This window comes from Gavialis gangeticus, unplaced genomic scaffold, assembly GCF_001723915.1.
Source record: "Gavialis gangeticus isolate Ggan-Ray unplaced genomic scaffold, GavGan_comp1, whole genome shotgun sequence".
NCBI classification, from domain to species: domain Eukaryota; kingdom Metazoa; phylum Chordata; order Crocodylia; family Gavialidae; genus Gavialis; species Gavialis gangeticus.
Genome location: NW_017728992.1, coordinates 90,207,302 through 90,219,682, shown reverse-complemented (window position 1 = coordinate 90,219,682; position 12,381 = coordinate 90,207,302). Strand labels below are relative to the sequence as shown.

Here is a 12,381-nt window from a genome sequence, read left to right as displayed (position 1 = left end):
ATTAGGGTTTTTTTTACTTAGTATAGGGCCCTTTTGCTGGCATAACATTGCATCTGTGCTAGGAAGGTTTGCTATGCTACTATATCTTTTTTTTGAGCATAGACCTGGCCCAGATGGAAGGCTTCATCCTCTCTGTAAACCCAGCATTTTCCCCTCTTATTTTCCCCAATTATTAACTCATTCCCAGTCATTTTTTTTATCTAGGGCTGTGCTAAGAATTCCGTCAGAACCAATAATTCAGAATGTTATAGGAATAAGAGAATCGGGATACCAACACAGATTAGTGGGCCATGCTGTGTAGTATCCTGTCTAAAGGTGGCTAATATTAATTGCTTCTGCAGAGAGGTGTCAGAATCCCTACTATAGAATAACCTGGCCATTATGGAATTTTCTTCCCTAATTTTAGGGAGTTAAGTTGCTCAGTTAGTACCAGAAGCTGGAGGATTTGTCTTTTGACTTTTTCATTTTATTTAATGCAAGTTTGCTTTCAACTTATGGATTTTTTAATTGTCCTTGTGTTTTAATTTTTTAAATTTGGCATCTTCTTACTAATTTACGGTAGGATTTGAAAAAAATTAAAAGTATATGCTGAAGTGTATATATTAAGATAAAATCTGCACATGTGAGATTCTGTTGAGAATAAATTTCATGTATGTGTAAACCCCCCCACAAAAACCAAAAACCAAAAACCAAAAAAAACAAACCCTCTTCATGTCAACAAAATTTATAAGACTTTCTCCCTGTGCTTATTTATTTTTTTTTTTGTGTATTCAGACCTTAGCAACTCAACAGAGGCTGCCAGTTAGAAAGCAATAAATGCTTAAGTATCCTAAAACTGTTCTGAGATTTCTTAAATTTATTGCCACTGTTACTATAATATTTGACCATCTCCTAATTGCCATGTGATAGTTCAAGAAAACTGTAGGGAAAAAAGCATAATAGCAATTCTGAAAAGTTTTCTGTGATATTTTCAAATAATTGAATGAAAAGACTCTAATCCTGATTCCTGTATTGTGCTATGGTGATATGCATCAATTGTTGCGTTAATGTAATAAAGTGCTCAAGGCATTTAACAAAGAATATCTGTATTGTTACAGTCATTGCAATTAATGCTCTCAAATAGTTATCTTTCGGTTAATGCTCTCAAATGGTTAACAAATAGTTAGGTTCTCAGTACTGCATACCCAAGTATTTCTTCTAGAAACACTTACTTTTTTTTTTTGAAAACTTTCAGGTCCCTTCACAGATGTAGTCACTACAAATCTTAAACTACGAAATCCATCAGATAGAAAAGTGTGTTTCAAAGTGAAGACTACAGCACCTCGCCGATACTGTGTGCGGCCAAACAGTGGCATTATAGACCCAGGAACATCTGTAACTGTTTCAGGTAAAAGCAAATATATTTGTTTTTGATGTATAGCCTGATTTTTGTTGGTCTAGAATTACAATAGCTGTTACATAACATAATCTTTGGTTTTTTAACAGTGTCATAATCTATGCTTTCTTAACAGTATCATTGATCATGAGAATATTGAAATTCTTTTCTGCAGTCATGCATGTACCTGCTCCCCACTAATTTTTGTTAAAAGCTAATATGTGAAAATCCTGTTTACTGAAATTTGAGAGCTAGCTTCCTGTATTTCTGACTTGAGCCTATTAACTGTCATTCATAGAAGGTTTTCTGTATAGATGACTGATTTAAATAAGGTCAGGTTCAAAGAAGAGTTGTGTTGTGATAGGAAAGGGGGAAAAAAAGAAGAAAGGTAGTGAAAGAAATGTGACTTACCATATCATATCCTGTCCTAACCTTTAAGTATGCTGCCCATACAGAAACAGGAAGAGGAGGTTAGAAAGGATCAGAGTAGCATTAATGATGCTCTTGCTTGATACTGGTGTATTACATTTTATAATGTTCCTTGAAGTTAGAGATCTCATTTTGGTTATGATGTAATTTATAGTGGTATGTTTTGACATTAGACAGTCTCAATAGTATTTGAAAAAGTAGTTCAGATGTTTAGAGAACACTTGGTTGGATCATAGTGCACTACCTTATTTAAATTAAGAAATCCATATAATTAATTTGGTCACTAAATCAAACTGTTAAACAATTACCTTTCCAGATTATTCCAGGTGGCACTGGTACTGACCCCTACTATATGTAGAACTCCTCTGGATTACAGTACCTCTGTGGCTGCATAAATTGAAGTAGAATGCCTTAGTGAAGTGTACTGTATGCCGGCAGAAGGGTTTTTTTCTGCTGGTGTTGCTATACCACTTCCTTGATGATGTGAAGTAAGCTAACAGAAGCCTTTTCTGCAGCACAGGCTTTGCCAGCATAGTTGTGGCACACCCCTACCTTACATAACTGTTCCAACAAACCTTTGCAGTGTAGACCAGGCGTCAAAATACCTAACACTTCATTATAAAACAATTTTGTGCACAAATATGTTGAAAGAATTTATACCTCCATTGTTCACAGCGTTTTTGAAATGCCACAGAAGGAACCAAACAAATGCTTTTTTGTCCTGTGAAATTCTACTCAGCTTTGGCTGACATACATACTTAGAAAAATTATCCTTTCCTTCTGTCCCTTGTGTTGTCATCAGATTTTTGGCAGTATTCCAGAGTAACGAAAATAGAGACTGGATCCTTGCTGTCTTCAGCAGCAGCAGCAGTAAAAAAAGCAGGAGTCTAGTCTGGGAATCACAGAGAGGCTGAGATGAGGGCAGGCAATTATTTTGGGCGGAGGGCCACTTACTGAGGTTTGGCAAGCCATGAAGGGCCGCATGATAAGCAGCCAGGGGCAGGTAAATATTAATTTTTTCAAATTTTTTAGGGGCCCCGCAGGCCAGATAGGATGGCCTGGTGGGCCATTTTTGGCCCCTGGGCTGCTTTTTCCCACCCCTGGGCTGAGAGGACTGGGCTGGTTTCTCTTCCAATTCAGCAAATGTCCCCATGGCTCATTACCTTTCCAATCTAAGCATGCCACATGTTTTTAAGGAAATTCCTGAACGAACCATGATGGGGTGGGTATGAAAGGGAACATAGCTGACTCTCTCTGACCACCTCTGTTGCCCCAGTTTCTCTCCTTACTCGCAACCTTTCTCTCCTTACTCCTTTCTGGCAGCCCCCAAAAAGTGGGGTTTGTGATACAATGGTGGTGGTGGAGAGGAGGTCCACCTTTGATCATACAGATCCAGTTATGCTTATAACTAGGTCTTCCTGGGGTCCCCACAACTTAGCAGTATAGATGGCAATAGAATAGCCAGAGCCCTTATGCACACTTCTCCTGTAATGAAGTATAGGAACTGATGAAGAGTTATGGGAGGCATAAGAAAAGTGGTGAGCAAATGGTCATGGAGGGTGGCATGTGCTGGCTCCTCTTATTTAACCTGATGTGTTATGTAACACTTCCATGTATCCCATGGAAGTTGAACAGCAGTTCATGGCCTTTTTTGTTGCACACAGAGACACTTTCATTAGATATAAAATTTTACTTTTCAGTTTCAATTTTGTGGACTTCAGCTTTACTTACTGTATCTTACTGTTTCCTTATTAGATTATAATCCTCTAGTATTGGATGTCTGTTTCTTGGTAAGCAGTTTTAGATTTTGATCAGGATGTCATATGTGCTGCTTGGACATAAATAGATTGAGTTCCTTCAGTCACTTGCTGGAAGGATTCTTTCCCAGGCTGCAACTTATCCTTGTAGTTTTCCCTTGTTCTCGGATAAATCATTGCAAGAATTTATTCATTGATAACTAGAGGTGCACCAATATATCGGTGCTATGTTGGATCAACAGCAATAAAAGGAAAATTAACATTCTTGGCCATAGGCTTTTTTTTGGTTGGTGTAGCTGATAATGTCACCGATAAATATAACATGCTTTCTGGCTGGGGCTTCCAGACTCCATGTGCATGTGCGCAGTCACAGCATGCATGTGACCAGGAATGCAGCCAGGTGGTGTGGACAGCAGAGCTCTGCAGGTAAATCTGTGGGGGGAGGGCAGATCAAGGCCCTCATGGTGAGGGAAGGAGTGGGGCTGGGGATGCTGCCCAACCAGGGTAGTGAATGGGATGTTGGGCTATAGCAGGGAGCAGGATGGAGCTGTGGGCAATTCATCCAGGGGGTGGGGAGGGCAGCGGTTCCCCACTGCTGTGCACACCCCCCAGGGGAGGCATGGGGGGGCATGTGCCCCCCCCATTTGTGTGGGAGCTGGAAGTGGACTGCCGGCTATGGGCTTGGGGCTCTGCTGCTTTTGCCCCGGGGACCCTGCACCAGCTGTGTGCACCCTGCCAGCAGGGCAGCAGTGGGGGTGGCAAGTTGTGCTTCCCACTGCCAGGTGGGCAGGGGATGCATGGCCAGCATGTAGCTCCCAGGGCAAAGGAAACAGAGCAGAAAGCCCAGAGCCCACAGCAGGCAGCCTGGCTCCGCTATCACCCCACTCAGCTCTATTCCTAAAAACAACCCTGTGCTTAAAAATGGTGGTGGTGCTTGAACTAAAGCTCCTTTGACAAGTTTTAGTTCAAATGCCCCTGCTGCCATTTTTAAGTGCTCAGATGCTGATCACCTGGATAAGCTGCCTGTGGCTCTGTCCTGCTCCTGGCTCTGGGGTCCCATTCACTGCCCTGGCTGGGTAGCACCTCATGCCTGTGCCCCTGCCCCACTCTCTCCCTCACCGTGGCGGCTTCAATCTACCCCCCCACACCCTGTCCCCTCCACAGATTTACTTGCAGTGAGCTGCTCTCCATGCTGCCCAGCTGTGCTCCTGTAAATTGGTTATTGGACTGATATTGGCCAAGTTTCCTGGTGAATAATAGGCTATCTGTATCAGCAAAGAAAATCTTTATTGTTGCACCTTTATTGATAACCCCCTGTTCAAAACTGCTTTGAGATGTTTGTCTGTCTTTTAATCCAGTGCCATATTAACTTTTGAATCAAGCTATTTTTTTAAGATAGCATATGGGTACTAAGTCATGTTTTACAACAGTTCCTGTTTATGGTGACATAAGAGAACATAGAATATTTCTCAACCACTTCTATAGTTTTCTTGCAAAAATGATTTGATAACCAGATTCCATTAAAGTATTTTTCCAAGGCATATTAAAATTAACATGATCCAAAGAGCCTGTTGACTCTGAATTTAAAGGCAGTTGGATCAGATTTTTGTCACTGAGTGACAAAAGAACCTTTTATAACTTCTAAATAGGCAGTTAAGGTTTCTGCTGGCATATGGGGAAATGCACTGATAGTAGAAATGAACACGTTCTGTTCCCCTATCCAATGTGAATCAGAGTACTGCATGTTCCACCCTATCCTCCACTTGCAGAGCAGTCCCAGGACCACTGTATCTTAAAGCAGCAGTTAATTCATTTAAAATTACTCTGGAAATAACATGTATCAAATATTGCAGTATCATTTTTCTGCTTCATTTTATGGAATATGTGGACCAGAGCAGTCTAGTAGTCTTTGTATTATTTATGCTATAATAAAAAGCAATGTGCAAATATCAAGCTATTGCCTTCCAAAATTTTTTTTAATATGCAGCACTTCGAATGACTTTCATTAGGAGTCTCTGTAAATCATGCTGGAAGCACCCTGTTTAGTGGCTTCTTTAATGTTTTCATTTTGCCACTTGTTCTCCCCTGCCCTGCTTGGTGGAGGAGCTCTATCAGCTTGGCCGTTTGCTGCTGTTTTAAATATGCCGAGGTTTTTTGCTTTCCTGGCAATCAGTGGCATATGGCCCAGCCTGCAGGGCCTCTCCACTAATCTGGGGTGGGAGAGGGCAAGCAGTGAAATGAAAGCATTAAAGAAGTCATGGGGGGCACTTCTGGTGTGATTTACAGAGATTCCTACCTATCATTAATACGAGTAGTGTAACAGTCTACCAGTGTTTGAACCTAGCATGCCTCGGAGAGACCTGCATAAGTACAGATTTCAGAGAGAGGAAGAATGAAGAAAGATGTTGCTAGTAAAGGCAGAGATGGAGAATTAATTAATTTTACAGCTTTTCTCCTAAAAGTGTATGATGGGGGTTGGGGGGATTAAGTATTCTCTTTTAACATTTTTTTTTTTTTTTTTTTTTTTTTTTTTTTTTTTTTTGGAGGACTTCTTTGAGGAGTAGTTATCTTCCCCTCCAGCTGTCCCACCCCTCTGTTGGAGGGACAGGTTTGGTCATTAAAGGTTGAAGAGAGCTTTGTGTTTTTCAGGATGTTTGTTTTCATTAGCCTATTTAAAAATAAATATTTTTAAGTTGAATCAATGTTCCTTTCCTGCTCCAGTTCAGTTTCCTTTGCTTTTCAGATTCTGTTAGCTTTTTGTTATGCCATAGTCTTCCAGAACAAGGTGAAGATGTACTTAACACTTTTAAGGTAGAAACACACTCCCCCTTTTTTAGTCATCAAGAAATTAGAAACAGAAGTTAAAACTTCCGTATGTGCTAAAGTTTTGTTTTGTGAAAAGCAGATAATTTTCCCCTTTAATTAGATACTAGGTGACGTAGCTAGTCAGAGAAATAGCTGCATGATTGAGATTGTAACACAGGAGGCTCTCTTTTCCAGGAAATAATGCATATTAGGATTAGGTTAGTTTTTTATATTTTACTTGGATGCATGTATTTATAAATTATTTAAGGCAGTCCTGGCCTAAAGAATTTGCCTCTTCCTAAATGTAAATAGACAACTTCTAGCTGTGTACTTTGGCATATGTGGAAAATTCGTTCTTTTATAGGACAAAGTTGATCACATGCATTTTATTTTTTAGATGAAACCTGGTAGGGATCTAGCCTACAGTATTACAGATGCATTTTCTTAGCTAAACCACAAGATGGCTCCAGTAGCTTTTTCACCACTGTAAAATGAGGGAGGTGGGGGGGAACAAATACTTGCACAGTTGGTAGTATTGTATAAGATGTTGTGCAGTTGCCATATAATTTTTTTCCTAGAATTACTTTCACTTTTGCTTTTAAGTTTTAGGTTTGTATTCCAGGTTTTCATTTATATAGGAGACATGATGATGATGTTTTTAGTTATAAAAGATCTGTATTGGCAAAATTATAGTAATCTGAAGTGGTTTTTTTCAAATGTAAATGAAAGGAAACAAGTTATAAAAAGACATGAACTGGAAATGTTCTCCCCTCAAGAACTGAGAATTGGCCACTCAAATCTCTACTTTAAAAAGGGTACCTTTACCAAATAAGTTTAATTAATGCCATTTTTGGTGATGATAACCTACTTTAATTGAGGTACTGGAAACCCTTTCTGCTGATATGTGGGGGGAGAGGGGAGTGATGTATTTGTAGTAGAATTTGTACTTTGTTGTAGAACTTTGCTTCGGTACCTAGCTTTTCATTTAAAATAATATACTCTTCATAATTTTGAAGATCTTTGAACACATTTAGTGTGTAATTGATGCTGTTTGATTAACTGATCTTGTAAATAGTTTAAAGTAATAACTTTGAGAGAAATTAATTGCTGTTTTCTTCTTTCAAAAGGTAACTTCATTTAACTCTGAAACCTAAAGATGCAAATATAATTTTGACACTATATCAGTACTGAGGAGTCTAGCAAAAATATCCAGCTAAATTGTGACCTAAAATGACACCTAGTAATTCATGCCTAAACTTTGGTGCTCAAAGCTCCAGCTTTCTCCAGCAACTTGTTTCATATGGAATACTGATAAGGAAAAATTGTGTTGAAACCAGAAAGTCTTTACATGAGTAAATTTAAAATAAAATGCAGGAGCTACTGTATTGATTGTATGTTTATACTTGATTAATTCATAACCTTTAAATCAAGCTGCTGTAAACTTTTCAATGTCCCACTGCATCAAATCGAAGATATTAGCTGTAGAAACTCTGCTTGAAGTACCTGGAGCTTTGAATATTTCTAGACAGAAAAAAAAATGTTAAGACCTGAGTTATTTTTCAAATATCAGTGCCTGAACAAATTGTATTGTAGGTATGATCCCATTAGTTATCTCATAACAGAGCATTATAAACCCAGAAAATTAAAGTTACACTTAACCCAAACATATTAAAAGTAAGAGCACTCGGACTACTTGAGATTTTCCCTCTAGTGGTGACTTGCAATAATTGTGATTTCTGAATGAGGCAAGTTAGGTCTTTTTAGTTTCATAGTTAGTAGGGTCGGAAGGGACCTGAGCAGATCATCGAGTCCGACCCCCTGCCATGGCAGGAAAGAGTACTGGGGTCAAACGACCCCACCAAGGTGTACATCCAGCCTCCTCCTAAAGACCCCCAGGGTAGGAGCCAGCACCACTTCTTTTGGAAGTTGGTTTCAGATCCTAGCCGCCCTGACTGTGAAGTAGCGCCTCCTGATGTCTAATCTGAATTTACACTCTGCCAGCTTGTGACCGTTATTCCTGGTCACTCCTGGTAGTGCTTGGGGGAACAGGGACTTCTCCAGTGCCTGCTGGTCCCCTCTGACTAGTTTGTTACAGGCCACTAGATCCCCCCTCAGCCTTCTCTTGTGGAGGCTGAACAGGTTCAGGTCCCGTAGCCTGTCCTCGTAGGGCCTGCCCTGCTGCCCCCTGATCATGTGAGTGGCCCTCCTCTGGACCCTTTCCATGTTGTCCACATCCCTCTTGAAGTGCAGCGCCCAGAACTGGATGCAGTACTCCAGCTGCGGCCTGACCAGTGTCGCATAGAGGGGGAGGATCACCTCCTTGGACCTGCTTGAGATGCATCTGTGGATGCATGACAAGGTGCGGTTGGCCTTCCTGACTGCATCCCCACACTGCCGGCCGATATTCATCTTGAAGTCAATGATGACTCCAAGATCCTTTTCTGCCTCTGCACTGATGAGAAGGAAGTTCCCCAGCTTGTAGGTATGGTGCTGGTTCTTTCACCCCAGGTGCAGCACCCTGCGCTTGTCAGTGTTGAATCCCATCCTGTTCTCATTCACAAACCCCTGTAACCTGTCTAGGTCCGATTGCAGCCTATTCCTCCCTTCTAGCGTGCCCGTATTAAACTTTTTTTTAAAGGCACCTTATGCTTTACCCCCTTTTTTACTGAATTTGATTCTGCTCTGTTTATATAGTTAGAGCATTTTGAGTCTGCATAAGTAGCATGGTAGAGCAGGACTGTCCAATTCCTGAGTGGTCGTGGGCTTCATACGTCCTCCCCCATCCCCACTGTACTATCCCAGCACCCCTGTGCTCTGCACATAGCACCATGTAGGTCCTTCCCACTGTGCTGTACAGTAGGCACCGTGCTATGCTGTGCTGTGCTACAAGGAGCCCCTGAGGCTGTCTTAGCTGCACCCCCAGGGATGGGGGAGCCTGAAGATTGTACTGCCAGAACCATGGAGGAAGTGGTGTCCAGACCTGGAGCCCGGGAGTAGAGCATAGGAGTAGAGCATCGTAGGAGTGGGTCTAATTGAAGTATGTGCTTCCCCACCATTGTACTGTCATTCTATCAATGACAGATGGGAACTGGCCCAGCTATCACCACCTGAAAAATCTTTGTCATAGATCCTGGCTGTCACTACTGTCTTCTCTTCAGTCCTGTGTCTTTACATTTACTTGAGGCGTAGTATACATTTGACTCTACAAACCTGTGTCATATATCATAGTTCTGGTGATTACATTGCAGAAAGAAAACGGTGGATTGTGGTAAACTACACTTGTTTACTTAACTATTTTTTGGAACTGATTAAAAAAAATTACCACAGTATAGCCTCAGTCCAAACCAAATTAATACAAATGAGGGTTTGTTAATTAAATAGGCCCTAAATAATTTTAAGATTTGTTTCTAGTTCATGGCTGTTATCACATCGTATTCCTCCCAGCCCACTTCCAGCACTCCATTTCTGTTATAGATTTATTAGTGGCTACGCAAATGAGAATTGAGTGGTCTAAAATGATTAGAATGCTTGCATAATGTTATCATTTAAAGAACTAGGAATTAATCTTAATCCTTAATTTCTTGAACAGTAATGCTACAGCCTTTTGATTATGACCCCAATGAGAAGAGTAAACACAAGTTTATGGTACAGACGATCTTTGCGCCACCAAACATTTCAGATATGGAGGCAGTGGTGAGTAAAATGAATATTGTTTTCTTCAAGATGTTTCTTTATGTAATATATTGAAATCAAACTGTTTCATGATAAACTCTTACTCTTGGAAAAGCCTAGGTTTTTTTTTCCCCTGAACAAATCTGGCTTATGTGAATGATCCAAGATTTTGAATCATAAATGCACAAATATGTCATTGGTACTTTTGACCTACTTAAGCTCTGTTTGAAGGGGAAAGCTAACTGAATAAGGAAATAAGTGTGCATACCAATGGCATGCGGGATAAGTTGACTGTTATAACTTGGGTTTACTGAACCTTACAAGTATTTAATAGGGAGACTGTAGGTTGAAGGAGCTCTGAGAAAATGAAAACATCACGCCCATGGCAAGTTTTAATGACAGAGTCGTTGTTTGATTCACAAAGAGTTAACTAACACACAGAATGTGTTTTCAGTAAAATCAGAACACCTTGAGGGGAGAATGGGCGGTATGTATTTTTCTTCAAGAAGGCAGACTATGCAGAAACATTTGTTTCTTGGAGAGGAAGTACATTTGTAGGTTGAGTTGCACATATTATGTGCTTTGTTGCCAGATAGGATTGGTATGAAAGAAGACTCAGCAAGAAAAGATTTAGTAACTTAATAGGATGGATTGTATCTGAGGGGAAAAGGTAGAGGTTGTGCATATAAGAATAACAGTGGAAAAAATATTGTTGGAAAGTGGCCAGCCCAGGAAAAGTGATTGGAAGAAATGGTCAGAAGACTGTGATGATTCCTTCCTTCTGTAAAGGAAAGATATGTAACATAAAAGGGGAAAAAGATGCAACAATCTGACTAAAAGTGTACACCACAACAAACAGCCTGCTCAACTGAAGAGAGACCATCTGGTATAAGGAGTGAATTTTAGGTATCTGCCAAAAAAAAATTCAAAATGAAAGTTGGTATTAGTAGCTATTAAGGATTTCATAAATATCTAGTCATACCAGAATTACCATTACAGTATCTAGTCATATCATGCATCTACTCCTATTAAAGTAAGGGTGTAGTTACTTGCATGTTGTTTTTTTAAATCTATGGACTAGATGGTGAAAAAATGTATAACAATATACTGATTCAGGGATTGGTTATAAAACTAATTTATGGGATGCATATAGTCTAGTGATTCTGAAGTTATTTTCCAAAAATAGTAGTTCATATGTAGCTGTAACATGAATCTTCTCCTGGCACCATTTTTCAGACCAGATGGTATAAAAGGGTTCTCAGGTCCTGTAGTGTCCATTCTCATCACATTTGGCTAGGCAGTTTCATTAGGTGATTGTCATTGTACAAGAGAAGCAGTAGCTGGGGTATTAAAAGGTGTTCTATTGTACATTTCCTGTATGTTAGCTCAGTGTAATGTTTGTTGTTCTGAAAGGTCTTATCCAAACTTAATTTTCTGATTGCTGTACAGCGAGGCTTGGTTTTATCTGTCCTGGAAGTGGGTGTCATGTGTCAGGCATGCAAAGACATACTTCATAGTTTTAAAAATTCAGTTGGGTAGGCAGGAATATTCTAGCATCTCTTACAATTAAATATATTTGCTGGCTTTGAGCAATTCATAATGTTTATGAGCTGTTCACACTATTTTTGTAGGCCCAAATGACTCTGTGTTAAATTGTACAAACTGATAGTCCAGAAATTTAGATTGTGGATACCTATTGAAACATTCTGAAAAGATTTATTTTGAAGGATAAGATGACTGTTAATTTTGCCACATTATAATACAGTTAGGGATGCACTGGTAAAGGTTTTCGTGGCTGATACTGATAGTCAATTATTAACCAGCCATTTTGGCTGATACTGATCTGATAGCCGATTTACAGGAATGCAGCCTGGCAGCTTCCTGCCAGCAAGTCTGTTAGGGGCAAAGGGGCATGGAGGGGCAGATCAAGGCCCCCATGGTGAGGGAGGGAGTGGGGCAGGGGCAGGTGCTGGCCCGCCAGGCTGGTGATTGGGACCCTGGGACTGGGAGCAGGATGGGGCTGCAGATTGTTTGTTCTGGGGGCACATGGGGGAGCAGGGTGGTTCCCCGCTGCTGCGTGCATCCCTGGGGAGGCATGAGCTTGTCCTGCCCCAAGCACAGCTCTGGCCCAGCCCCCCACTGGGAAGAGGCTGGTGCAGCCCCTGGCCCCGAGCCTGTGGCAGGCAGCCTGCCCTCACCCCATGTGCAAATCTGGGGGGGGAGGGGAGGGCACATGCCTCCTTTGGGGGTGTGTGCAGCAACAGGGAGCCTCCTGCGCCCCCTAGACGAGCTGCCTGCAGTTCCTGCCCTACCTCATTTGCTGCCTTGGCTGGGCAGCACCTG

At 40.9% G+C, this 12,381-nt stretch overlaps 1 protein-coding gene across 2 annotated transcripts in view; it reads left to right on the top strand.

The window, feature by feature from the left end:
* The first annotated feature begins 1,218 nt into the window (after positions 1–1,218).
* VAPA (VAMP associated protein A) overlaps positions 1,219–12,381 on the top strand; it is a 24,340-nt gene continuing 13,177 nt past the window's right edge. For both annotated transcript variants that reach the window (XM_019525338.1, XM_019525345.1), the window contains exons 1-2: positions 1,219–1,387; positions 9,956–10,059. In XM_019525338.1, coding sequence (XP_019380883.1) covers positions 9,958–10,059 — 102 coding nt within the window. In that variant the 5' untranslated portion in view covers positions 1,219–1,387; positions 9,956–9,957. The remainder of the gene's footprint in view (positions 1,388–9,955; positions 10,060–12,381) is intronic.